Genomic DNA, 25940 nt, shown 5'->3' with positions numbered 1-25940 from the left:
ACACAGTCATATTTTACAATACATATTTTAAATTACATTTATATGAACTGGTGTTGCGCTTAGGATCATGTAGAAACATTACTTTCCTGTTACAAGTGACATCTTGTCTCTGTTATTTACCATTTTATTCTAAAAGTTAAATGATTGTCTGCTCTGTAAAATCTTCTCAGCTGGCTGTTAGATTACTTACAATATGCTCGATATTTTGTACATTTGGTACATTTCTGGTCTCATCTGATATTTCCTATTTTTTAGATTGCTCACTGCTTACTGGAAATTCTCATAAGTTCTTTTGTATAATGTATTTTTCTTACCACACTCATATACTGGTAAGTTTTAAGTAGTGGTCTTTTACTATCGATGACCTTTCTCCACTGAAGACTTTGAACTCTGCAGCTCCTTCAAGGTTTGTATTTCGTTTGAAAGACTTCTTGTCCTGGTTACTTGTTTAGTTGTGTGTGTCACATTTGTATTTTTATTTATTTATTTTGGTTGACTGCTATGTAGTCATTATGTCAGCGGCCACCCAGCATGGCCACTTCTGATCACCCTCCTACTTCTTTATTATGCAGTGACAAGGTTTTTTGCTCCTAATGTCATATTTTTAAATCATCATTTAATTTTTTCCTACATGCTACTTACAGGCTAATCTGAACATAATTTGGGCATTCTCATCTACATGTCATTGTAATTGTCAGTAAGGTGATCTGTGTGTTGTAATATTTGGCAAGAGTCAAAGGCATTTGTTCGTATCCTTTTTTAACATTCACTGATCTACATGTGGGGAAAAAGAGCTTTATCCATTAAATGTAATAGCACGGTTAGTAGGCTATTTTTTGTAAATCTGGAGCTTTCAAATGAAATCTAACAGACACGTTTATATACATAAATCAGTGAAAAAATTAAACACTATCATTTGACTCTTTAGTATTCCTATGTGTTTTGAAATGTGTTCCTATTAATTACCATGCGCGCGCATATCAAAAGATGCCAAGGCACCGTCAAGTGACACCCATGTATCCCCCACACACCCCATCATCTTCATAGAGATAATCGACTCGCACAACCTTTCCTTTCCTTTCCTTTCTTCCTGCTTTCTTCCAGAAACAGACAAGCCTGCGGGTTAGCACAGGATCCGTTTTTCAGGTAATGGGCTCATTTTTGTAAGCTGTCGCCATCGCAGTGACTTGCATATTGTGCTTCCAGCGCGATGCTTTGTGACCGGTGGACGAAGTGCTTTAATAATCTGCATATAACAATGGTTCCTCGTGTGAGCACATAGTGTCGAGAGGATAACGCGTCGTTGTATTACCCGATGCCGAGACGCCAGGGAATGTTAGCTGTCATGTGCTTGATAAGAAAGGTGGTGTATGAGGGATATGTTAAAATATTATTTCGGAAATGCCAAAAAGGCTGAAGTAAGCTGCCATCAATCGTTGCTATCGACATTGTGTCATCTCATATGTTTGCAGCCGCTAAACCAATGAAATGCATGATGCAACACAACACATGATGATGATCAACACAGAACTAAAGCAGGTTTATGGGTCATTCCGTGAAGCTGATGCCGTTTCCTGTTTGATAAGGACATTTCTGGAAGATTTAAAACATTCTGTCAGACAAACACATTTAAAACGGCATTATGCCTTAACAACATGAATTAATACATTTTAAGATATGCTTCTCTATGCGTCTTAGTCTCTGAATTGAATTATGATATTTCTACAGATATCCTCTTTTCAATGAGTTGTAACATATATGTGTGTATATGTAGCCTATGTAAAATACAGCAAGGTGAAACTGAAAAAAAGGCCAAAATAGGCCTTTTCATTATGGAAATAAAAGGAAAAATAAATAAAGTGACTGGATTTTATTTGATGTATTAAAAAAAACATATAGGAAGATAGTAAAAGTGGAAATCAACATTGTGAAAGTTATTTTAAAACAAATATGAAAGTCACAAATGGCACCTGGTTGTATAATGAAAATATGATTTTTAATGATTAAAAAAAGAACCTACTACAGATAACTAAAGAACCAGCTTCCATATCATTTGACCCTAAGTTTGTTGTAATTGTTATTGTTGTAATAACAATACTAATAATGATCATATCAGCTTAAATATCAAAGTGGAGCTCCCAGATCTAACAATATTCAATTGAATAAATGAACAACAACAAAAAAGCTTATCTCAGGATACATGACTTATCTCAAGAGATTTTAGCTAACCACTGAGCTAATTGCAATCAAAGATAGCCACTGCTTTATCTCTTGTAAGTCGTGTGTTGATTTTGTCTTAGGCTACTGGGGCTCTGCTTTTAGTGGGCGTGATTTGATACAGTATCTTAACTTTGCGATGCACCAATGGCGGTTGGATAAATGGCTGAAGCAAGTTGCAACAAACCCCTTAAGTCAAGAAACCCATTACTAATAATACTCTTACAGTTATAATTACGTTTTTTCTTAATTTAAGGCTTTTTGCAGATGGGCAACGGTAAATAAAACACGAAAAGATCCACTGCGGCCTTTAAACATCTGCGCAATTCCAAGTCTCGAGTACAAAACCCCGCCTTACCCTTCTCTCTCGGCCAATCAAAACATGTTTTTTTAGCCGTTCGGTTGAGTCAGGAACTTTGATGCCCAATCAACGGCGAGTATTCCTGCAGGGTTTTTGCCGCGAAGTAAAAGCTTTCGCTAAGGTTAGGCTGTGAAAGTGTACAGAAGTTCTGTACGTGCACTCACTGCACTGTAAAATGCAACACGTTCGCTGAGATGGATTAACGCCTACCAGGGATCCAGCAAGTAAGATCGCTACTTTTCCCCGCTGTGTTTTACAGGAAGGGCAGCTTTCTTTTTAGGTTATAGCTGCAGTGCTTGCTAGCTACCTGCATCATCGTATGCGCAATCTCTCCGTGACAAAGCTGTGGCTTTTCGTTGGAAAATGCGCTTAATCCACGTGTTTGGCTATTTGAGTCTTAGCAAATCGTTTGTGCATTTCTTGGTGTTGTTTAGCTGTATAGATTTTACTTCTGGGATTATTTGCATCGAGTTTACTTGTAGTCTCGTGCAGCCAAGCAGCAGGAAATCTCGCGATTAAAGATCGCCATTTGTATAAATGAAATTAATTTTCTTATAAAATAACTTCTTGGTAAACATGTTCTGTCTAAGATGCATGAAAGTATTACCTTAAACACATGCACACGTTTTTGCTTTAATATCCAAAATGCTGTAGAATGACATGAGATAAAGACCCTGCATACAGCTTTCAAAGAATTTCTGTTTTTTTTTCTCTTAAATTACGTGGAGCGAGTCGCCCCTTTATGGACGCCGCCATGTTTACATCACATGACCAAGCCCAAATACAAAACAAACAAACAAAAAGAAAAAACAAAGCGAGATTCGAAGAAAAATATGAAATGGGCTCATGAAAAAAAAAAAAAAAAGAAGAGAGAGAAAAAATCAGTGTAGACTAAAATTGTGAATATTATGACATAGAAAAGCATAATTTTGTCTTTCTACAGTTGTGCTAGCAAAATTAATTTACATTAAAAGCTGCAGAATTAAATACTTTTTGCATCAATTAATTAATTATTATTTTCTTGTTTACCAATGTAAAGCTGCTTTGAAACAAGCCGTATTGTCTAAAACACTAGCTTGACTAAAGTACAAACTAAAGTAAAGTTAAAACCTCAAAATACTTGCAGAAAATCAAGAAACACATGACCAGCATTTCTCTTGAAGTTGACAGAATTACTAATAATAACAATAAAAGTACAAATAATATGTAAAGTTTATACATAGCTTTCAGCTTGTACACAAGGTGATTTACGATGCATAAACATAAAAATACATCTAAACAAAACCCCTGTCAAACACATAACCTTATTTAGTTTACATTATGAAATCATGTACTTGGATACATCAGTGGGTTTCATCTGTCGTCTCTGTGTTCTAACCCTCCTGTTTGATCTCTGTGTATGTAGACATCTGCTAACCCTGTCCCATCCTTATGGATCCTGGTGAGAGTGATCTTGATTCAAGTTTTCCTCAGACAGAAAACCCCTGCCTCATAGTTGAGGACTCCCAGCCTGACAGCGTGGCCCTGGAGGATGATCCTGACACCAGCTACTGTGCCCTTCTCGCCCGCCGCCTCTCTAACCTGCAGCCCACATCACAAAGCCCTGTGCTGGTGAGGCATCACAAGTCATAGCAGCGTGTGTGTTTTCTCTATAAAGACTCTATGAAGAAAATTGATATTGAGTCATCATGCCTTTGCAGGAGCTAATTTCTTCCCCTACTAGAAGTCGTTGTTTACAAAGTGACAGTCAGACTGATAAGAGTGACACTACAGCCCACTCAGGTGAGTAAATGAACTTGTGAACTTATGAGATTTCACTTATTATTTGTTTATTGAAAAAGGGTTTTTGATTTGTTTCAGACAATTCGCAGTCCGACCCGGGTTCAGCAGCTACAGAGCATAGTCAAGTTTTTGAAGTTCACTCTTATCCAATCTCAAAAAGGTACTAAAAATATTGAGCTGCCTTGACACCTTTTACAATTTCCATGCAGAGAGAAATATTTCATTTTACTAAAAAGCTTTAATTTTGTTTTTTATCCGCTGTCTTTGTTTGTAATTGTGTTTGTGCAGAAGTGTTACAGAGCACATGGAGTCTGAGGCTAACTCCACCACACACTGTACAGAGACACATGGTAAGATTTCAAAACAATAGTGTTTTTTTTTTAGAATTATTTGTGTGCTACTGTGATATTCATTAATATTTTGAATTAGCATTCATTTTATATTTTCCATTTTCACTTTAATTTTAGTTTGTTTCAATAATTTAATTTTTGTGCTTTTGTGGTATTAATTAGTTTAGTATATTTCTCTTCGGCATTCATTTATTTTTATTATTTAATTTATGATTAATATAATTATTAAATAACTGTTTATTTAATGATTTAATTAACTTGTTTATTTCAGTTTTAGTAATTTTAGTGCTTCAATTTAAACTTATTTCAGTTTTTTATATAATATTTCTCTGTTATTTCAGCTTCATTTCAATTAGTTTTCGTTAACTATAACAACACTAAAGCACTATGGCAATTCATTTCATATGATGCTGCCTCCCAAAAGTGTTCTTTATTAATAAAATACATTATTAATAGAATAAATGAATGTTTGTGTTAATCTGATCACAGATGAGATGTCTCAGTTCGGTTTCTTGGAGCTGTCGGAGAGCCAGGGAGTCTTTGAGGAAGATGAGCAGGATGGAGCTCCTGCAAATAAAACAAACAGTCAGAAACCAGCCAGCCAATGTATGTTTACATTTTTACTGCAAACTATTGATCTGCTACCCTTTCATCAAGTTTTAAAAAAAATTGGTTTCTGGTCATTTTTTCTGTCAGGTGGATTGAAGAGTTCAGAAAGAACATCATCCAATCAAGATGGAAATTCTTCAGGGCAAGAATCTTTTTCAAAAGCATTGAAAACTCAAGATTATTATTACGGCCTCCATGATTAACTAAGTGTGACAATTGTCAACGCGTCCATTGTGCAATGCTGAATCAGAGGCTTTAAATTAGTTTTCACTAATGAAGCATGACATTTTAAGAATGTCGTTATTGTACAGTTCTAACTAATAATAGTTTGTCCAGTTTTTAGTTTGACTTCTAATTTTCTTGATGATATTGTAGGTCAGAGGTCAGTTCAAGCTGCGCTTCGAAGCCTCAGGATGGGGAAAGCAGGAAGCTCAGTATTCAGGCTATACTGCACTCTCAATTAACTGACAGTCAAGAAGATGAAGAAGATGTGCTTGCTTCCTCTCAGGATGACATGTTTGAAAAGGAGAGAAATGGTGTGTAGACCCAAATGATTCCACTTATTAGCTGTTCTTGTCTAAATATGTTTTTTGTTTAGTTTATTGTTGTAATAGAATCATGTTCACTATAACAGGCACCAAGGCAGACAGCAGTGTTACAGAGCTTGACAGAGAACACCGGCCGACATCCACACCTGCACATAGTCTTCGCTTGCTTCATCTGTCTGGACAGGGCACACTTGTACAGGAGAGTCTTTCACAGTAAGTGGTTATTCTTAGCATGATTTATTGACACGTTTTCTTTAGGTTGGAGGGTAAAATTATGAATCTATTATTTTATGTATTATAGAAAAAGTAAAGAATATTAAATTATGATATTCCAATATCTAAATATATAATATATAAATAGTAATATAGTAATATATAAACTTACTTGACTCTTCAGCTTATAGTTTACCCACAAATGTAAAATTGTCTTGATTTTCTCAGTTACGAATGTTAATGATTTTGATGACAGAAAGTTTTAATCCCATTTTGATTTGATCTGTTTCTCTGTGTACACGGAAAAGGTTAATTGTGGAAATGGATAACTGCCTATTTTTCTGTCATTTCTTTAGGCAATCTGTTGACTTTGTGGCTGCCACTCAGGACAATTTAAGCCAAACACCTTACATTGTCCCAAATTCACCCACAGAAAAAGAGCAGAGTAAGTGTGTTTGACATACAGATTAGGTTTATGTGATGTAAAAAGGTTTTCAGACGCATTCCTAAATGATTCCCTTTAGATTATAATGAAGCTGCTGCATCCCCAATGGACACATCAGCGCCCCCTGAGGACCAGCCACCAGGGAGAGAGGAGGAGCCAATGGACATGGACCCCTGCCCCAAACCACAACCCACAGCCTCCACTCCAGTGTCCCAGAATTCCCCTGGATTTGTTCTAGAGAAAAGCCTCTCTGTCCCCAGCCAGCCTGAATTCTCACATGTAGGCATCAATTATTCAGGTGTACACATGTGGTCACATATGTCGAATTTCAATAGAAATCCAAATTATTAGGAATTTTGCGTGAGGGTGAAAGATTTTACCATGCAACCATGCAGATTTTGGGCAAACGTTAACCAATAGAAAGCCGTTCAGTTTGAAAGAGACTTCTGTGTGAGCTGTGCTTTATGTATTGCTACACTGCTGACAATAGAAAATGGACCTATTTTACTGAAATTTTGCTAATGTGACCACACCTTAACTATGTGTTACAGTTCATAGTATTCCACTTAAACATATCTGCACATCCTTTTGTTGACAATGTATTTTCCATGTTTTCTCAATGTAGGACGTGTTTATTTCCACTCCAAGTCTTGAACCTGTGAACAAAAGTCAAGGGACTGAGAGCTCAAAGAAGTTGCCTCATCAAAACAACCCATCAGCAACCGAGTCAGGATCGCCCAAGCAGACCGGCCCAGCGGAGCAGCTAAAAAAGTCTTCAAGCAGCGGTTCACATACCTCTGAGGTGGCTGAGTGCTTTCAGTTGGAGCTCGACAGTGAAAACAGCAGTTTTGCTCAGAAGACACAGTTGTTCGTTGTGGAGGAGGATAGCCAAGCCACACAGATCGTGGAAGAGGAAGGAACTGTTGGTGCGGACAAGAGCAACTCAAACCCTAAACGCCATTCCCAAAATGCAAGCAAGAATGCTACGGACCCTGAGCCTGTTACAACATCAGATTCACAAAGCCTTTCCAGGGTGCTTGATTCAAAAAGTACAGAAGACTGTAACCCCTCTCAAAAGCTCTCACAGGTTGTTAATGTAGGGAACCAGAACATAAGCGCTTCTCCAGGTGCGACTCCTTCCCAGCTTGCCGGTGCAGAGTGTGTTTCAGACACCTCTAATGCACCACAAACAAGTAAAACCACAGTCGCTGACTGTTCACAAGCCTCGCCATCAGCTGACAGAACCATAAGTCCTGTTCTTGTCCCCCAACAGTCTCTGTCTCAGTCAGTCTTAACTGTTTCGTCCCAAAAGAACACCGAGAAGGAAAAAGAAAGTGTTAGTCAAAGCCAGAGACTCAGTCAGCCCATGACACACAGCCACAGTGTTGTTACAGACAGTGTTAGAAATACCAAAGAGGAGGAGCGGATGGATGAAGGTGAGATTCAGAGAGAGGTGACAGGTGATGACACTGGGATAAAGCTGGGCTTGTCTCAGAGCCAGGTGCTTTCTCCAGAACCCATGGAGGAGGAGAATGGAGAGGAGGAGAAGGAGATATCCCAACGTGAACCCAGCAGAGACGACCACTCCAGTAAAGAGGAGAGCTTCAGTGTCATGGTGCTAGAAGAGAGCCAGAGGGTCTCTCAAGAGAAAGTGAAGGATGGGAGGTCACAGCCGTTCATAAGCTCCTCGCAACCTGTGAGGGGCTCTGTGCAGGACAAACGTGAGGCCACGGCAAAGATCTCAGGGTCTCAGCCGGCGGGATCAACTGAGGTTTCACCTTTACAGCTCGAGAGAGCCAAGTCCCAGAGCACACAGCCCAGTGATGCAGGACAGCACAAAAAAAACTCAGACAATGCCGCCAACAAAAGTCTGAGTGACAGCTCTGGAGGTGGGATTAAGCCTCAAACAAGTGATCTATTATCCCTGCTGATTATGTAACCGGTCTTCAGTAAATCCAACTAGCCGTTTTCTGTTTCTTTCTTTCCTGTCCAGAGCTTCCGTTTCACTTTACATTGCCCAAAGAGGGCGAGCTGATCCGCCCAGCAGTGAGTGCAGCAGTGAGTGCAACTCCTCCACAGATTAGTCAGCTGAAAAAGACACCAAGACACAGCACTCCTATTGGTGGGTGTCCCTTTCTTTTCGTTGCATAACATATTTGTGTTTAAATATCAGTATGCTGAGATGAAACTGCACACCCCTCCCTCTTAACCTTCCTGTCCTTGTTGTGGTGAACCATTTGTCTTTTTCTTCATGCCTTTTTGATGTTTTGCAGAGATGACCTCGTTCTCAGAGCCGTCGGAGGCCGACGTTACCAGGGAGACGACAATGGCGGCCAGTGAGATTTCGGTAGAGGAGAGCAGAGAGGGCGAAGAGCCAGCAGCAGTGGAGCAAGATGGGAAACTGAGTCTCAGGATGAAACTGGTGACACCGGTGGAGGAGGGCAGCTCGGGATCAGAACATTTCAGCCTGCAGAGTAAAAGCCGTTTTTTTTGTTGTTGTTGTTGTTGATTTTGACACATTGACATTTTCACTCACCGTCTTACACCAAGAACACATGATAATATAATTATCGTGTATAATTGAAATAACATAATTACAATGATATACTTTTAATAATTTATTTTTATATTTGTATTATATTTATATTTATATTATATTTTAATTTTTTTATTTATTATTTTGTATCATTTAATTTTATTTAATTAAAAAATATATAATTAAAAATATTATAATAAAATTAAAATATTACAATTACCCATATATATAATTTTTTTAATAGTTTTTTATTATTGTTTCAAACATGGTTATATACTGTGAGATGTAATGAATTAAATGAAGTGAGTGAGTAAATAAAATGAGTATTAAGTTAGTAAATACTAGTACTCTTTTTAAGTGGTCTAAAGTTTAACACATTAAACTTGATTTTAATGCTTCCCCAGAACCACCATTAACAGATGAGGAAGGATCTGTCTCCAAGGCTACCACTGTTGCCATGGATGTAACCAGGTAACCTGCAGTGGTTGCTATGCAGAAGCTTATCTGTGGGATGGATTCATTTTTCAGCTGTCACTCAGAGCTTCTGATTCTCTGCCTTTGTCATTTTAACACATTTGTAATACAGATCCTTAATAAGGATCCTTTTTTTATTTCATTTAAATACTGGACAGAACTGCAAATTTTAGTTTTCATTGTTGGGAGTCATGTGGTTTATTATTTCCCTGTTGTTGTCTGTTTTTCAGTCCTTCTGTGTTCAGTCGTGTTCGGGAGGCCCACAGGCATGTCCAGGTAGAGGATGATGAAGAGTCCAGTGATCCTCCGCTCAGGTATCACACTCCTGTAAAATAAGAAAATGTCACACTTTAAATCACCACTAGCTGTTCATTAGAGATAAAAGTATATGTTTGTGCAGTTCTATTTAAAAATAGTATCATGCTTGTTTGCTAGGTATTTTGAATTATATGCTCTCACAGGGCTGTACAATGAGCATTTGCTACTGAAAATTACTGTGTGCAAATGTAAAAATTATTTGTATGCACCTGGTTAAAACAGCATAACATCAGGATCAAAATCCAGTTGTTGTTATTAATCCCTAATGCATGTTGTGTACAGTGTAGAAAGCCCAGTTAATTATAATGTTGTGCTGAATTTAAGGCATAGTGCGTCAATGCATATTGTAAAATACATATTTTGAAATTGGGAGTGGGGGGGTCTCTCAGCACTTTGTGCTTTCAAATAAATAAAAAAATGCTGTTCTTTTATGCACAAGCAGCTCATGATACTGTGTTTTCAGTGCTGCTCGGTTTGCAATTAAAGGGATAGTTCACCCAAAAATGAAAATTCTGTCATTAATTACTCACCCTCATGCCGTTCCAAACCCGTAAGACCTTTGTTCATCTTCAGAACACAAATTAAGATATTTTTGATTAAATCTGAGAGCTTTCTGACCCTCCATAGACAGCAAGGTTCTACCACGTTCAAGGCACAGAAAGGTAGTAAGGACATTGTTAAAATAGTCCAAGTGACATCAGTGGTTCAACCGTAATTTTATGAAGCTACGAGAATATTTTTGTGTGTAAAGAAAATGAAAATAACAACTTTATTCAACAATTCTTCTTTTTTGTGTCAGTCTTTGACGCACATTCACGAAAGTACCACAACACATGGGTGCACATTCCTCTGCTTGTAAACAATTTGTAATAAGACTCAATTATAAATCAGTTGTGAACTGTAGAGAAGCCTTAAGGTCTTCCTGTAGTTTTCTGCAAATTCAAAGCTCTATTGTTTAATGTTTAAAAATGAAAGAAACAAAGACAACCATGAATATTTGTATTTTAATTTACTATTGTTAGTGAAAGTGTAATCAAAATATATTTGTTTATCAGATGTTCATAAGGAGATCAGTGCTGCTTTTGGAGGGGCATGAGTGCTTCTAAACAACAAGCATAAAGCCCTGTCTCAAGTCACTAGACTGCATAAGAATAGTCTTGGGCACAACTGACCTTGAATTCTTTTTTGTTGAGGTTCCCTTGGTGTTGGATATCTTTAGAAACCTAAAATAGGTTTGATAGTGCCACTCCTGCCTGGTCAGGGCTGTAGAGAGCCGTACAATGGAGCATGACCCATTTCCACAGCTCAAGGTTGGGATGTTTTTGGATTTGTTTTGGTCTTTGTCTTTGTCCTGGGTTCCTCAAGGTGTTCTCCTGGTGATCCTGGTAGGGCTGCCAACTTGAAATAAACCAAAATCACAATAGAGCCTTCAAATGTAAAGACTGTGATTTAATTAAATAAATACATGTACTGTGTGTTTCAGAAGAAAGCGTGACACTGTTTTTTCATACATGAGTGACTCTTGATCTGGTGTCTTCAGTGTCTCAGAGCGGATTGGTTCACAGTAAATGCTGCTCCGCACAAACTCATCTCTGAGTTTGGGTTGCTTATAACATAAAACAAAATCTTCCCAAACTTGTAAAGCTTGACGTTTACTTTTTTTAAAATTTTGATAGGACAGTAAGTTTTTGACAGCGAAGTGGGAGAGAGAGAAGGGGACGTGATTGGAAAAGGTCCACGAGCCGGGACTTGAACTCGGGACACTCGAAGTGCAATGGCACTATATGTTGGCACACTGCCCATGAGGCTATCAATGATGTTTAATGTTTAAAGGGGTCATATGAAGTTGCTAAAAAGAACATTATTTTGTGTATTTGGTGTAATGCAATGTGTTTATGCGGTTTAAGGTTCAAAAAACACATTATTTTCCACATAATGTACATTATTGTTGCTCCTCTATGCCCCGCCTTTCTGAAATGCATCGATTTTTACAAAGCATAAAATGCGCTGCACACCTGAATATTTGGGTTGAACTGTTCCGGAACAGTGTTGTAAATACAACTTAACCACTGATTTCTAGTTGTGTCCTCTTTTGGAAGACCAAACAAAGTAGTTTCGCTTTCATAACGAAACACACAGCGTCTCCACAACATAGCGGCGGCGGCAACAGTGAGAATAAAAGTTGCACCTTCTTTATGCACCAAGAGCTTGTAACACTCCAAAGAGAAAGGAAAAATTGAAATCGCATCATATGACCCCTTTAAAAATGAAGAACTTAAAACAGCCATAAATCACAAACATTTGGGCCAAATTGTGCAGTCCCTCCAAAGCAAACCACCACTTTTTTTTAAGTCACATTTTATCAGAAAAACCACCATTAGATTTTTGTCTTTAAATCCTGCAACCCTATTTTTGTGTGCAAGTGGCTTCACAAGTCAATAATAAGTGAAACAAAGTTAAGCAAGGTCATGTGCACTGTACTAAACAAATGTACTCTGTAGTCTTTCTAAAATTCTGCCTGTATGTGTTTGTCTCTCCACTTCTCCAACAGGCAAGCAAGCCAGCTGTTCAGGTCCCCCAACACTAATTACTCAGGGCTGTCTCTCAAATGCCCAAAAGAAACAGTGGACAGCAGAGCCTCAGGCCGAGTCACTGAAGCTGTACCTCTGCATCCTGCTGGTGCGGGAGCAAACTCTGAACCTCTGGTCAGTGGTCTGCCCTCCCCTGCCAAAGAACAAGAGGTTCTCAGCACTTCTGACAAACCTCGAACACCTGTCCGACAGAGAGCCGTGTCACAGCAAACTAGTGTGGATATCAGCTCGACCACCAGCCCACCCAGCAAAGTAAGAAAGTGTTGGTTATTTAGGATACATTTAATGATAAAGTGCCTTAACAGGTGCCACATGTTATATTTTTTCTTTTTGTCTCTTTTGGTTTGTCAGAGAGCTGTGTCTCAGCAGACTAGTTTTGATCTGTCTGGACCGCATAACCTGTCTGGAAGGGTAAAAGATTTCAATAAATGTTCATAATGACTTACTACTTTTTGTAAATATGTTAGCAATTACAAAGAACGAGGAAAAATCCTGCACCATGTCATAGATTGCAAGAAGTTATTTAGAATGATTAAATATAAAGGGCTGTAACCTTTTAGATGTATCTTCATGTTTTATCTTACTCTTAAAGGGAGAACCAAGTACACCAACCAGAACCCATCCAGGCCCATCATTGCGCAGACATGTTCGCACCATCCAGGAAGTCCGAACAACGGTCACTCGCATCATTACAGATGTCTACTATGAAGATGGCAGAGAGGTTGACCGCAAGGTTACCCATGTAAGAATTACATAAATTAATTACAAAAATAAGTAACACCAGTTACTTTTGTTTTCCCATTTATTGACTGACAGCTCTCCTGTCCCCATGTTGAGAGAAAGTGCAGATGTATTGTGTGGATTGTGTAAACATGATGATTACTGTTGTTCTAGACTAAATGTGGACATGCTGAGGCTTATTCATTAGTCATCTCTGCATGAGGCTTATTCATTACATTTTTGTTGTGAAAGGGCTTTTTACATTTGCCAAAAACAGAAGTTTCTTATATTAAAAACAAGCAAACCCAGCCAAGGTTTTAAAAAAGTAAAGCAAAAGTAACGTAACATTACTTTCCTTAAAAAGTAACTAATGTAATTATTTTTTCAGAGAGTAACACAATATTGTAATGTATTTCTTTTAAATGTAACTTTCCCCAACACTGCTAGATAGTATTTGTCTGGCCCCATGAGGCGACCAGGTGCCGGATTCACATAAATTGACCAGATTCAAGAAAGATAAATTGTAAGATGTTAGTAAGAATGTTTCTAAGTGCAATTCTTGAAATATTCTCAAATATTTTCTTTAAACTGTCTATTTTTTTCTCCTCGTGAAGAAAATGTCAGGCTTTGGCGCAACATCCCAATGATTTCATTTAACTTTTGGGGATTTAAGACAAGTTGGAGGCTATCCTTACTTTTATAGGTCATTTACAATGTTTATTTTACAATGATATGGCTGGAATCTTCATTTTCTATGAGGGGACATGACTTTAAAAGTATTTTAGAAGTGGCATTTATTTCCTTAGGTGTAAATGTTTTTAATGTGAAAAATATTATTGAAAATATGAAGGTGCACCTGCAATGGTTTTAAGGACAGATTAAACTGATAATCAAACCTCTGCTGTATCTTTTCTCTAAGGAGTCAGAGGAACCCGTGGTGGATCGCTGCATCGTAGACAATGACATCTCACCCTCCCGCACAGGAAGCTCCATGACATCAGGAGACCTGGCTGATGTCAGTTCACTCTCCTCGAAGGCCCCATCACACCACAGCTCCAGTGGGACAAGCAGCACGGGCCTGGGTCCCATCAGAATGCCAGATTTTCTAATGCCCCCCAGCCGAGGGGCCAAGTCTGGCCGGTGAGAAGTCTTCCTGTCTCTCTTTCCATTACTAACACTCTGCAGTTAACACATGAGTCTCGGTTGTAGGGAAGTAGGCGCTGTTCCATAGAAAGTCTTGTGTGCATGTTATTGTCAATACGTTTCATTAGAGCATGTTCTCACCTTCTTGTTATTGGACACGGTATGGTTTTAGTATCTTCTCATGGCTGCTGCTCCCATACACATTTGGTCGAGGGCGTTTCAGCTGAGCGCATCCTCTCCGTGTGTGTGTTTGAACCCCAGGCGGGGGGGATGGCAGCAGCCGAGGAGTCACACTGTGGTGGTGGGGTCAGAGGTGACGGATGCACGGGGGTCTCGGGTCACCACCCAGCTGAGCCCCCGTGGCCGTGCCCGGCGGGGAAGGCCTCCTTCCCGCAGCCCGCTGTCCAGGTGAGGCGCTCTTGGATAGGCTGGCAGGGTCCAAGACGCTCTTTGTATTAGACACTAATTTATAGCCGCTGTTTTTAATCATCTTGCATGACCCTTGTTCCTTTTTTCCCCCAAGTATGACTTAGTCATTAGTATTAACTCAAACGCTTCCCTTTGTAGCACATGGATGAGCTCTCTGTTTCCATTATTAATGGGTGTTGTGATGCTCATTGTGTCACTTTTTTGTTTTTATTCTCTCTCCATCACCTGCTAATACTGACTCTCAGAGGTGGCAGAACAGGACAGAGAGGTGGTGCCCATGGCCAGGGTGCATCATCCTCAGAAGAGGAGCACTTTGCCCAAAGGCATGTCCAAGCACCAGGCAGCCCAGTAGAGCCCAGTGCTACAAGCCGCTCTGAATCTCTCAACACCACCTCCCCAGATAACAGCGCTGGGTCCAGCAGTTTTGTTGGGTTGCGTGTGCTGGCCAAGTGGTCATCCAACTCGTATTTCTATTCTGGGAGTATCACTCGAGACCTGGGAGAGAACCGTTTCCGCCTTCTGTTCGATGACAACCAGGAGTGTGAAGTACAAGGAAAAGACATCTTGCTCTGTGACCCCATTCCTGTAGAGACGGAAGTCACTGCCTTAACCGAGGAGGAGTACTTTAATATAGGTAAGCAGGACCAAAAAAACATTACTAGGGATATAACGATGCACCCTGAGCCATCTGAAAATCAATACAAATATGTGATGATTTAAATCGGTTGAGATGTTAAATGAGTCGCGATACGGTTGGGGGTGGGAGTTTATATGAATGTGTTTCTGAGTGGAACTGACTCTCTTTAGAAAAGTTTAGATGGTATTTTCTTTTCCTCTTGCCTCTGCATAATGCATATTACAGTAGTGTTCATAAGCGCGCTGTATCGCTGCTGTTCCAGAAGCGCCACCTGCTGGCAGAGTGAATTGGCATCTCATTTAGCCCGTCTGCTGTTTCTGTTTCATGCAGAGATGCTTTATGTGGTATAATAATTTCACATTACTGAATTCAGAAATGTATCATTTTGAAATTGTACAATGTTACACCAAATACACCAAATAATGATCTTTAAAAAAGCATAATATGACCCCTTTAAAAACTGCTCATGTTGCATGTATGCAGCATCTTTGTTGGGATTGTGATTAAAATGCAGTGGTTGCCTATACATTTAAATGGAAAGAGCACTGGAAAAACCTTAACTTGTTTATATGAAGAGATTTCTTTTGAGTTATTTATTTTTTTATTGATTTGGGGTTTGATTTAAAATTTCAATTTACTTGTGTTATTTAACATTAATCAGTTTCACAATGAAATGTGCAGCTTTTGTCCAAGCAATAAGAAGGGCACCTTTTCATTTATAATTTGTCATAAATCTCATTTTGGTAAAAAAAAAAAAAAAATGTATCATGTAATCAGTATCGTGAATCGTATTGCAATGCATTGTGAGTTGAGTGAATCGTTACATCCCTAGACATTACAGAACCATTACCTATCTGTCTGTCTGTCTATATATCATTCTTTCTTTATTTCTTTCTGTCTGTCTGTTATTCTATCTTTGTTTGTTTATATATGTCTCTGACTTTTGTGTATGTATCTTTTTTCTTTATGTCAGCCTGTCTCTTGTCTATATATCTTGCTGTCTGTCTTTCTGTTTTTTGTGTACCTTTCTGTCTGTCTGTCATTCTATGTTTGTCTGCTTTTCCTGTCTGTTCTTTATTTGTCATTTTATCTGCCTTTATATGTATCTGTCTGTCTGTTGTTCTATCTACCTTTGTCTACTTCTATCTTTTGAAAACGTGCATAATCCATATGATGTTTTTAGCATTATGGTCTAATGATTTAGTTGTGTCAAAATGCAGAAAATAATAATTAAAAAAATGGGTAAGGAACATTTAAATAAGTAATCCATTATTTTTGGGGGAAAAAAACTATAATGTGGGGGAAAAAACTATACTGATTCTGTGTCTCTGGTGTTCAGGTGTGGTGAAGGGTCATAAGACTCAAGGCTCTGAGTTCCTTTACTGTGTGGAGAAAGATGGTCAGAGTAATTGGTACAGCAGAACGTCTGTGATTCTCAGCATGGAACAAGGCAACCGCCTGAGGGAGCAGTATGGACTGGGACCCTATGAGCCATCTACACCCCAAACCATGGCCTCTGATGTCAGCCTTGGTGAGTCTTCAACTGGCATGTTTGAAACTGTGAAAGTGGAAACAAGTTCTGGATCCAGGCTAACTATGGAAACAAACATCTATAATATAATGAAATACTTGAAATTTACATGATGCTTGCACAAATTTGGATTTCATTAGAATATTAATGGCCTCTGCTTTTTAACTTAAAAGAGATAGTTCACCCAAAAATGAAAATTCTGTCATTAATTACTCACCCTCGTGTCGTTCCAAACCCGTAAGACCTTTGTTCATCTTCAGAACACAAATTAAGGTATTTTTGATGAAATCTTGAGTTTCCAAGAGTTAGTAAGGACATCGTTAAAAAAGTCCATGTGACATCAGCGGTTCAACCGTACTTTTATGAAGCTGAAAGAATACTTTTTGTGCGCAGAGAAAACAAAAATAATGACTTTATATTATAGTGTAAAAATATTTTTTGGCCATTTTTGAGACCACCTTCTTCAATCAGTTATGTATTTTTTACTGTACAAATAAATGCAGCCTTGCTGAGCAGAAGAGAATTCTTTTAAAACATTAGAAAATATTACATATCCCAATCTGAACACTATATATGAATGTTTTAATAAATGTATTAATAGAGCTGTTGTAATTATTATAATTATTATTGACTTTTATTTTATTTCAAAAATTCCTTAATTTGTGTTCTGAAGATGAATGAAGGTCTTACGGGTTTGGAACAACATGAGAGTAAATAATGACAGAATTTAAATTTTTGGGTAAAATATTTATTTAATTGTGTAAAGAATCTACCAGTTGAGGCTAACTAGCCTTCTTTGTCACACAAGTTGAAATAGCACTAGTTTTGTCGCAGTTGGCATCACGGTGTTATTTTGTCCTCAGATAACCTGGTAGAAGGAAAGCGGAGACGCCGAGGAAACTCCAGTGGAGCAGGGACCCCTACACGCAGCTCCAGCAACAGTCCAAGAAACCCAGGGCCTTCTGGGAAACGAAAGCTCATCAGTGGTGCGGAGGATGAGAGGACTCCTGCAAAGAGAGGACGCAGGGGGGGAGGGGCCAGAGTGGGTATGGTGCCCCTTGCTGACAGACTATATTAATTCAACAACTGGACCAAAGCATTTGCTCAATTTTAGAATAATGTTTTATCGTATGCCTGATTTTATTGACTAATTTGGTCTTTTATTGTTCTGGGTTTTTAACAACATTTTATTCATTTTAGTGGCTATGAAATTGTTTTACGTTTATCTGTATGTGTATTTTAAAATGAACTCAGACATATGAATGATAAATAGAATGAGTGCCTTTCTCCCCAGTGTTTCCATTGTTGTATGTAAGTGTCTAATTTTACAATATAAGACATCTGATAAACCACCTGAAGGTGTGAATAAATACTGCTTTTGTTACAACTAAATGCAGTGCAGATCTCCAGCTCTAAACAGCAACTGGTATGTGGCATAACATGCTTTTTCTTTTGTGTGGGTGAGCACTCAACAGGGTAGATGGGAGTGGTGCCTGTGTTTAATTCCTCACAGTTCATTATACTTTATGGGCTCTTTGGTACACAACCAGTCTTTGATTCAAAATAGTGTTTTGAATCAAGTGTTATGCCATACTTATTTTCTTTTTGTTTCATTTGAACAGGACAGCGTATCGCTGCTTGTAACACATCTGGGAGCGGAGCAGACCTGCCCCCTGACCCTAATGACCTGGTGGCAACACATGGACCTTTGCCGGAAAACTCCTCTCTCTTTATGGGGTTTGTCTTCATGCTCACGGCATCCTCAGAAAGCGACAGAGACTCCAACCACCAGCCCAGTGATGAGGATGATGGTGAGGGGTAGAACAAATAAACACTGCATCATACGAAGCAATGATTTTAAGGCCGCTAAATTGCTGTTTATTATGTTTTGTGGAATGTGAAAAAAATTGCGTAATTATTTAGTAATACTCTTATTTAGCAAGGATACATTTAATTGATAAAAAGTGACAGTAAAGACATTTATAATGTTGCAAAAGATTTACATTTCAAATAAATGCTGTTCTTTTGAATTTTCTATTCTTCAAAGAGTCCTGAAAAAAATGTTTTCACAAAAATATTAAGCAACTGTTTTTAACATTAATAATAAGAAATCTTTCTTGAGCATGAAATCAGCATATTGGAATGATTTCTAAAGAATCATATGACACTGAAGACTGGAGTAACAGCTGCTGAAAATTCATCTTTGCATCACAGGAATAAATTACATTTTAAAATGTATTAAAATACAGGACAGATAAAACAAATTGTAGTAATTTTTTGCAATTATTTTTCCTTTTTTTTTTCTCTCTAAAAAATATAAATAATTACACCCATGGAAAGCATAAGACTTGGAAGTGTGTGTTTGTATGTGACTTCTAAAACACTATTTCTCTCTCGTTAGAGTATGTTCAGAGAGCGCCATACAACAAACACTATACAGAGAGACAGCTAGAGGCAGGTGGAGGAATGATCCTGCTTGACTTTAATGAGGAACAGGTGAGCTTATATTCAGCACGACTCGAGTTGCACAGCATACTTTTTGCTGTGTGCGCATGTTATATGTATGTGTGTTTTCTGCATCTTCAGTGTAAAGCAGCCTATCAGAGCTTGCTGATCGCCGACCAGCACTGCCGGACCAGGAAGTACCTGCTGTGTGTGGCAGGTGGAGTTCCCTGCGTGTCTCAGATATGGGTGAGGGATTGCTGCCAGGAGAAGAAGCTACTCAACTACAGGAACTACCTACTTCCTGCCGGTCTGGGGCCAGAGGGATGCATTGTGGAGTGGTAAGAGCTTCTCGTTTTGACATGACTCATTTTCTCATCTAATATTAAAAAAGAAAAAAAGTCAGATCCAGTCCTTAAGACTGACCGTCGGCAAGCAATCCATTTGTATGTAGTAAACATCCAGTATATCTACATTAGTTGCTGTAGTAATGACTTCAGCCTCTGTGTGATGCCAGGAGACTTAAGAGAGTAACTGTGATAGTGGAAAGAGAGTACTGAAAAACGATGGGTTAACGTAAACCTGGGCTCTTTGATAACAGAGTGAGGTGTTGCACTATGGGAATCGCTTTGGGCGTGACCAACTGCGGAAGCTCCTATGACACCACGTCTGTCTTTGACAGACAGGTCGACCTGTGACCTGGCTCCGCTCCACCTATATCAGTCAGGTCGACCCCTGCCAAAGTCATTACAGAGAGATTTCTTCCCGTACCTGTGCAAGAAGGGAAGTGCTGGTGAAACACCTCACTCTGTTACCAAAGAACCCGGGTTTACGTTAAGTAACCCATTGTTCTTTTTCTAACTTCGCTCAGTGTTTCACTATGGGAGATATAGACCACTCCCGGATTGCACCCATATCACTGCTATCCAACAAAACAATTAAATGGGCACCGACCTGCTGGCTCCCAGCACTGCATGTGCTAATGATGGCTCAGACACGTCCAGTATGTAAAACCGCACAAAAGTATGTGGCGTAGCCCAACTTGCTGCTGAACAAATATCTTGAACAGAAACTCCCCTGAGTAAGGCACATGATGTAGCCATCCCCCGAGTGGAGTGGGCTTTCAAGCCCTTAGGCGGTTGAATACCCTTGCAGATATAAGCTAAAGATATAGCATCTTTGATCCAATGAGACAGCCGTTGACGAGACAACGGCTTCCCTTTGTGAGGAGTAGCCCACGACACAAACAGCTGGTCATGAGTCCTAAAGCCTGCTGTTCTCCTCACATACATATGAAGAAGCCCGTACCTGACATAATGAATTCAACTTTTGCTCCTCTGAAGAAGAGAACGGAGGAGGGTGAAAAGCTGCAAGTTCAGTAGATGGGCACCTATATGCTGAGTCAACTACCTTAGGCACAAAAACCGGGTTAGGACGAAGGGAAACCTTAGTGAGCCCTGGAGCGAACTGCAAACATGACAGGCTAACAGACAAAGCCTGTAAGTCACTCACACGCTTAGCTGTTACTAAGGCTATGAGCAGCACCGTCTTAAAAGAGAGAAACTTAAGGCCAACTCCCTCCAATGGCTCAAAAGGGTGTTGAGAAAGGGCTTCTAGGACAATGGATAAATCCCATAAAGGAACCATCTGCCTAAATACCGGCCGTTTACGGCACACCCCTTTCATAAAACAACTTATCAAAGGGTGCTGGCCTGCCGATTTCTCGACAAAACCTACATGACAAGCTGAAATAGCTTGATACACCTTAATGGTGGAGAAAGCCTTCCCCTTATCTAGAAGATCTTGAAGAAAGCATAAAATATCCCTCACTGAGCATTGAAAAGGGACAATATGACCCTGCTCACACCATTCTTCAAAGACTCGCCATTTATTGCTATAAAGTGAGCGAGTAGAGGAGGCTCTTGCACTCTGTATAGTATGTATGACAGATGGAGGCAGACCTGCTGCATTCAAATTCCACCTCTTACATCTATCCTGTCTGGGTGAGGGTGGTAAATGTCCCCCCCCCGCCGCCTGAGACAGGAGATCCCTCCATGGAGGGAGGGGCCACGCCTGGCCTGACAGCAGTTGAACTATCTCGGCCACCCAATGTCTGGATGGCCAGCGTGGAGCTATCAGTATTAATGAAAGACCCTGTTCCCTCACTCTGGCTAGAGTGGGGGAAATTAAGCTCAGAGCAGGGAATGCATAAAGCAGGACGTTTGGCCATGGGTGGGCTAGAGCATCCACACCCAGTTGGGGCATTTTCGTCCACTAGAGAGAAATACAGAGGACATTGAGCGTTTTTTTGTGAGGATAAGAGATCTACGGCCGCCTGACCGTACCTCTACCATATCTGGTTCACCACCTGGGGATGGAGTTTCCACTTCCCATACAGGGGGTTTCCTCTGGACAGTAGATCTGCCCCTCTGTTTAAAATCCCTGGAAAGTGAGTTGCCCTGAGAGATAAAAGCCTTGTGTCGCTCCACATGATCAGCCTCTTTGCCAACTGATGCAGTTGAAGGGAGCGCGTGCCCCCCTGTCGATTGATGTAAGCAACCACTGTGGAATTGTCTGTTTTCACTAACACATGCTGCCCTTTGATGAAGCTCAGAAAATGTTTCAGCACTAACCGCATTGCTAGCAACTCTAAATAATTTATATGTTTGTGAGTCAGCTGCGGAGGCCACACACCGTTCACAGCTCTGCCCATTAGAGTCGCTCCCCAGCCCTTTAAGGATGCGTCCATCGTCATAGTGACTCTCGGTGACACCACCCCCAAGGGAATGCCCGTTCTTTTCCAATTCCTGAGTGCTCTGACACACGCCTGAGTAATTCTCACCGGCCGGCTGAGATGCCGCCGAGAGCACAGATCCAGTGCTGAAAATTCCTAATTTTGAGAAGCCCCAAATGTACTACAGAAATCACTGAGGCCATTAGACCCAGCATTCGTAAGCACAGTCTATACGGAACCACTTTCCCCATCTGAAAGCGGGCGATATATTGTGTGAAAGATGCAATTCTCCCCTCTGTCAGTGTGACTCGATAAGAGAGGGAGTCTATGCTGAGCCCCAGATATTCTGTTTGTTGAGAGGGCTCCAAACGGCTATGTTGATCCTGAACCCCAAGCTGCTGAGATGATTTAACACCATCCCTGCATCTTTCACTGCTTGCTCTCTCGATGATGAGCATATCAGATAATCGTCTATGTACGACAATATTCTTATTCCCTTGTTCCTTAACGGGAACAGGGCTGCTTCCACACATTTGGAAAAAACCGTTGGAGCTAAAGGTAGCCTGAACGGAATAGTTTGAAACTCGTAAGATGTGCCTCGGTATGCAAATCTGAGGAATTTCCTGTGAGGGGGGTAAATGTCTGTGAAAATAAGCGTCTGACAGATCGATTGTCACAAACCAATCGTTCGGACGAATCAATCGACAAAGCGCTTTGTGTGTTAACATTCTGAATGAATACTTTCGTAGGTGTTTGTTTAACACACAAAGGTCCAGAATTGGACGAAGGGCTGTGCCCCCTTTCTTTGGAATTACAAAATAACGGGAATAAAAGCCCTGACAGCTCTCCTCCTTGGGCACCACTCTGATTGCCTGTTTGTTTAAAAGAGTTTCTATTTCGGCCGTCAGGACATGAGCCGATTCTCCCTCGGCCACTGACACAATCACCTCATTGAATCGAGGTGGTTTCATTGCAAACTGAAGTCTGTACCCCTGTGAAATTGTTGACATAACCCACGGGATAGCGCCAAATGGCTATTCGGGCAGAGAGAAGTCCTCCGAACACTTCCGCCCGGCTGACGTCGCACAGTGATGACGTCATCACTGCCGCCGCGCTGGCTTCCACTGAAGGAGCGAGCGCTCCCTCCAGCGGTGAGACTAGGGGAGCGCTTCTCATATCTTTGAATTTTGTCTCTGGAGAATATCGCCCTCGGCTGCTTGCCTGGCTGCGATAGTGCAACATTTATTAATGTGTTTTCTGAACTCGGGGAGCATATCGCCCTCAGCCCGTGGCTTGGATGCGATAATGCATTCTTTATTTTCAATTTCCCCAAACTGAAAAGTGTTTGAAAACACTGTGTGAGTGCTTGGTGACACTGTTGAACATGACTCTGAGCTCCCTCGTCTCTCTGACTTTGAGGAGAGCTTACCGAACGGGCCTTTACTGAACTCAGAAGAAGAGGGCTGTATTCCCACCTCCTCTTTGTGGGTGGAGAGAGAAGGGCTGGGGAATACCTGCGTGTCAGGTCGCACGCTTCTTCCTCTCCACGGGGTGGGACGGACGGTTTTTAGCCACCACAGCTGCAAAAAAATGCTTTCCCCAAGGCCCAGAGCCATCCGGTCATGAGCGTTGGCCAGCTTGCTGCCCGCTGTGAGCTGGTCTTTGAGCCCTAGCGCCTACCGGTCTCACTCTCGCTGCCGCGGCTCCTTCAAAGCCCTGTCGTGGCAGTTGAGAGGGTGGTCGTGGCACTTGCTTATGCGGCAAGCATAAACCTCTTGTTTCCTGAGGGTGCTGGTTTCCCTCATTTTCTCGAGGGCTGAGCCAAACAGTAGGATCGTATGCAGCATCCATTACCTCCGACTTCTGCGCGTCGCCCAAGCCTGACAGATTTAGCCATAACGCTCTCTCACCTGACACAGCCAAGCACATCTCGTGGCCACAGCCCTGAACTGCGCCGCGGGAAGAGCGCAGAATCAGATCGTTCACCACGCAAATTTCATCCCAGAGTGCCAGGTTCGGCACCCCTGAGTCCAGCTGCCACCCCATCTCCTTCAAAATCTCCACTTGATACGCTGACAGTAAAGTCACTGTGTTCAGCGAGCACACGGACTGCCCCTCGTATTTATACATCCTCTGATATATCGACGCGGTCAGCTGCTCCATTTTACTCGGCAGCGAAATCTGAGATTAGGCAGAAATGGAGCTCAGATTCGGATGGAGGTGATAGGCCACTGAAGACTCTACCGCTAGAGGTCCGGCCAACCCCAGCTTCCCCATCTCTTGAATCTCCAACATGGAACACCCCTTGGTAGGGAGCTTGCTCTTAAAGGTGCCAGAGCAGTAGCGGGACATTTCCTTCATGCAAGCAGGCACGGCAGGCAGGAGTTGTCTTGCTGCAGGCTGAGCAGGAGGCAACCTTTTTCCATCATTAAGGTCCCTCTCAGCTCCTTCGGCATCCTTGGCCGCGGGCCAAGCTAGGCCCAGTTACGGTCTACTTGCAAGGCTGAGTCGTTCGTGCTCGTCACGCCCAAAGCGATTCCCATAGTGAAACACAGAGCGAAGTTAGAAAAAGAACTGAACATTTTCAGAACTGAATGAAGCCTGTACTGTTTTACACTTTTTTTGAACTGCTTTCAACATTAAATAAAAATTTAATGTTAAATAAATGAATTCATACAGTGCTGTAGACGGTACTTCATTTGACTGGTCATGTCTCAAATATTGAGAAAAAAATACTTTAAATCTAATTTGACTGTTCAGATCAAATCGCATTTCCCAAAATCTTATTGATTAAATTATAAACCACCTTCCTGAAGATTTAAAAACTGATTTCAGAAATTCTCCAACTCGGTTTTATGAAATTATTAAAAATTCATATTAATCTTATGCTGTTATTATACTTTTTATGTTTACATAATATAAGTACTTATATTTACTTTTATATTGTACTGTAGAATTTTGAGTGTGATAAGGCTGTTACAAAAACTGCATTATTATTATAATTATTACATATGGAATTGATTTGGATTGCTATTCAGACTACAAACAACAGAACATTTGTTTTTACTGCCTATCTGAACAGTCTTGCAAGCTTGAGTTCTCTTTTATGAATACATTTTTTTTCTCTCTGTCCTCAGGCATCCTCGCTGTAACCCTTTCAAAGCTCTGAAGGTGGTGCTCATATCGGAAGATCGTGTGGATTTGTGGAACTCTTTGCTTTCTATGGGTGATGCAGCAAAAGTTCATCACTATAAAGAAAATGAAGACCTTTCTGGTGGGTAATATAGTACACTTAGTTCAATGGAAAAACATATAGAGCTAGCACAAATAACTGGTGACAAAGTGATTAGAAAAACCATGTGGAATAATGTGATGTCAATTTTTCACAGACATTCCAAATGTGAAGTTTGACCTGGCAGTGACATCATCTGCATGTCCATCTGAGGAACTGAAACGTGTGGCCCCGGACATGCCTGTTGTCTCTCTGGAGTGGCTGATTCAGAGCTTGATCTGTGGAAAGTGCCTCAGCTATGACAGCAACTCTGAATTCTGTCACAACCCTTCCACATAAACCATCATTCCTCTGATGTCTTCTCACATGTCTTTTAAATGTCCTCTGTGTTTTAGTGCATGCATTTTACTGTACATAGTTTTTATGAAATAAAAAAAAATGTGATTGTTTCACTTGTCTGTTTTATTTCATAAAGCATATGGTATTTACAAATTTTAAGTGTTCACGTTCAAGGAATAGATTTACTTCTCTAAAATGTCTTGGTTTAAGATAGATGAGAGTGCAGAAAATGCAGGACACAAATTGTGACAATGACAAGAGTCCTGTCTTACAATAATTTAAATATACA

At 40.4% G+C, this 25940-nt stretch overlaps 1 protein-coding gene across 3 annotated transcripts; it reads left to right on the top strand.

Moving 5' to 3' along the window:
* The first annotated feature begins 1131 nt into the window (after window positions 1-1131).
* Window positions 1132-25744, top strand: tp53bp1 (tumor protein p53 binding protein, 1). 3 transcript variants are annotated; one of them, XM_016540986.1, is made up of 29 exons: window positions 1132-1146; window positions 3984-4189; window positions 4279-4360; window positions 4439-4520; window positions 4649-4710; window positions 5200-5316; window positions 5407-5461; window positions 5695-5855; window positions 5954-6080; window positions 6437-6525; window positions 6605-6804; window positions 7151-8414; window positions 8519-8647; window positions 8799-8999; window positions 9466-9532; window positions 9766-9849; window positions 12405-12696; window positions 12796-12855; window positions 13037-13186; window positions 14084-14304; window positions 14569-14715; window positions 14982-15370; window positions 16713-16904; window positions 17768-17950; window positions 18527-18715; window positions 19306-19400; window positions 19491-19687; window positions 25218-25354; window positions 25470-25744. In XM_016540986.1, exons 2-29 carry the CDS (start codon window positions 4010-4012, stop codon window positions 25649-25651), a joined length of 5334 nt encoding a protein of 1777 aa, XP_016396472.1. In that variant the 5' UTR covers window positions 1132-1146; window positions 3984-4009; the 3' UTR covers window positions 25652-25744. The 3 variants fall into 3 exon arrangements, with proteins under 3 accessions (XP_016396472.1, XP_016396471.1, XP_016396473.1); XM_016540985.1 differs by lacking the exon at window positions 1132-1146 and adding an exon at window positions 2659-2802; XM_016540987.1 differs by lacking the exons at window positions 1132-1146; window positions 14569-14715 and adding an exon at window positions 2659-2802 and having other exon boundaries at window positions 25470-25743.
* The last annotated feature ends 196 nt before the right edge of the window (window positions 25745-25940 follow it).

The sequence above is a fragment of the Sinocyclocheilus rhinocerous genome, unplaced genomic scaffold, assembly GCF_001515625.1.
Source record: "Sinocyclocheilus rhinocerous isolate Xijiao unplaced genomic scaffold, SAMN03320098_v1.1 scaffold368, whole genome shotgun sequence".
NCBI classification, from domain to species: Eukaryota; Metazoa; Chordata; class Actinopteri; order Cypriniformes; family Cyprinidae; genus Sinocyclocheilus; species Sinocyclocheilus rhinocerous.
Note: the sequence above shows the minus strand (reverse complement) of the source record. Positions and strands in the feature narration are given on the sequence as shown.

Excerpts from the sequence above, each read along its gene's own strand:
- tp53bp1 (XM_016540986.1), top strand. The coding sequence starts at position 4,010 with ATGGATCCTGGTGAGAGTGATCTTGATTCAAGTTTTCCTCAGACAGAA. Across the intron at positions 9,000-9,465 it reads AGAACATTTCAGCCTGCAGA|AACCACCATTAACAGATGAG; the intron begins GTAAAAGCCGTT and ends ATGCTTCCCCAG. Across the intron at positions 18,716-19,305 it reads GCCCAGTGATGAGGATGATG|AGTATGTTCAGAGAGCGCCA; the intron begins GTGAGGGGTAGA and ends CTCTCTCGTTAG.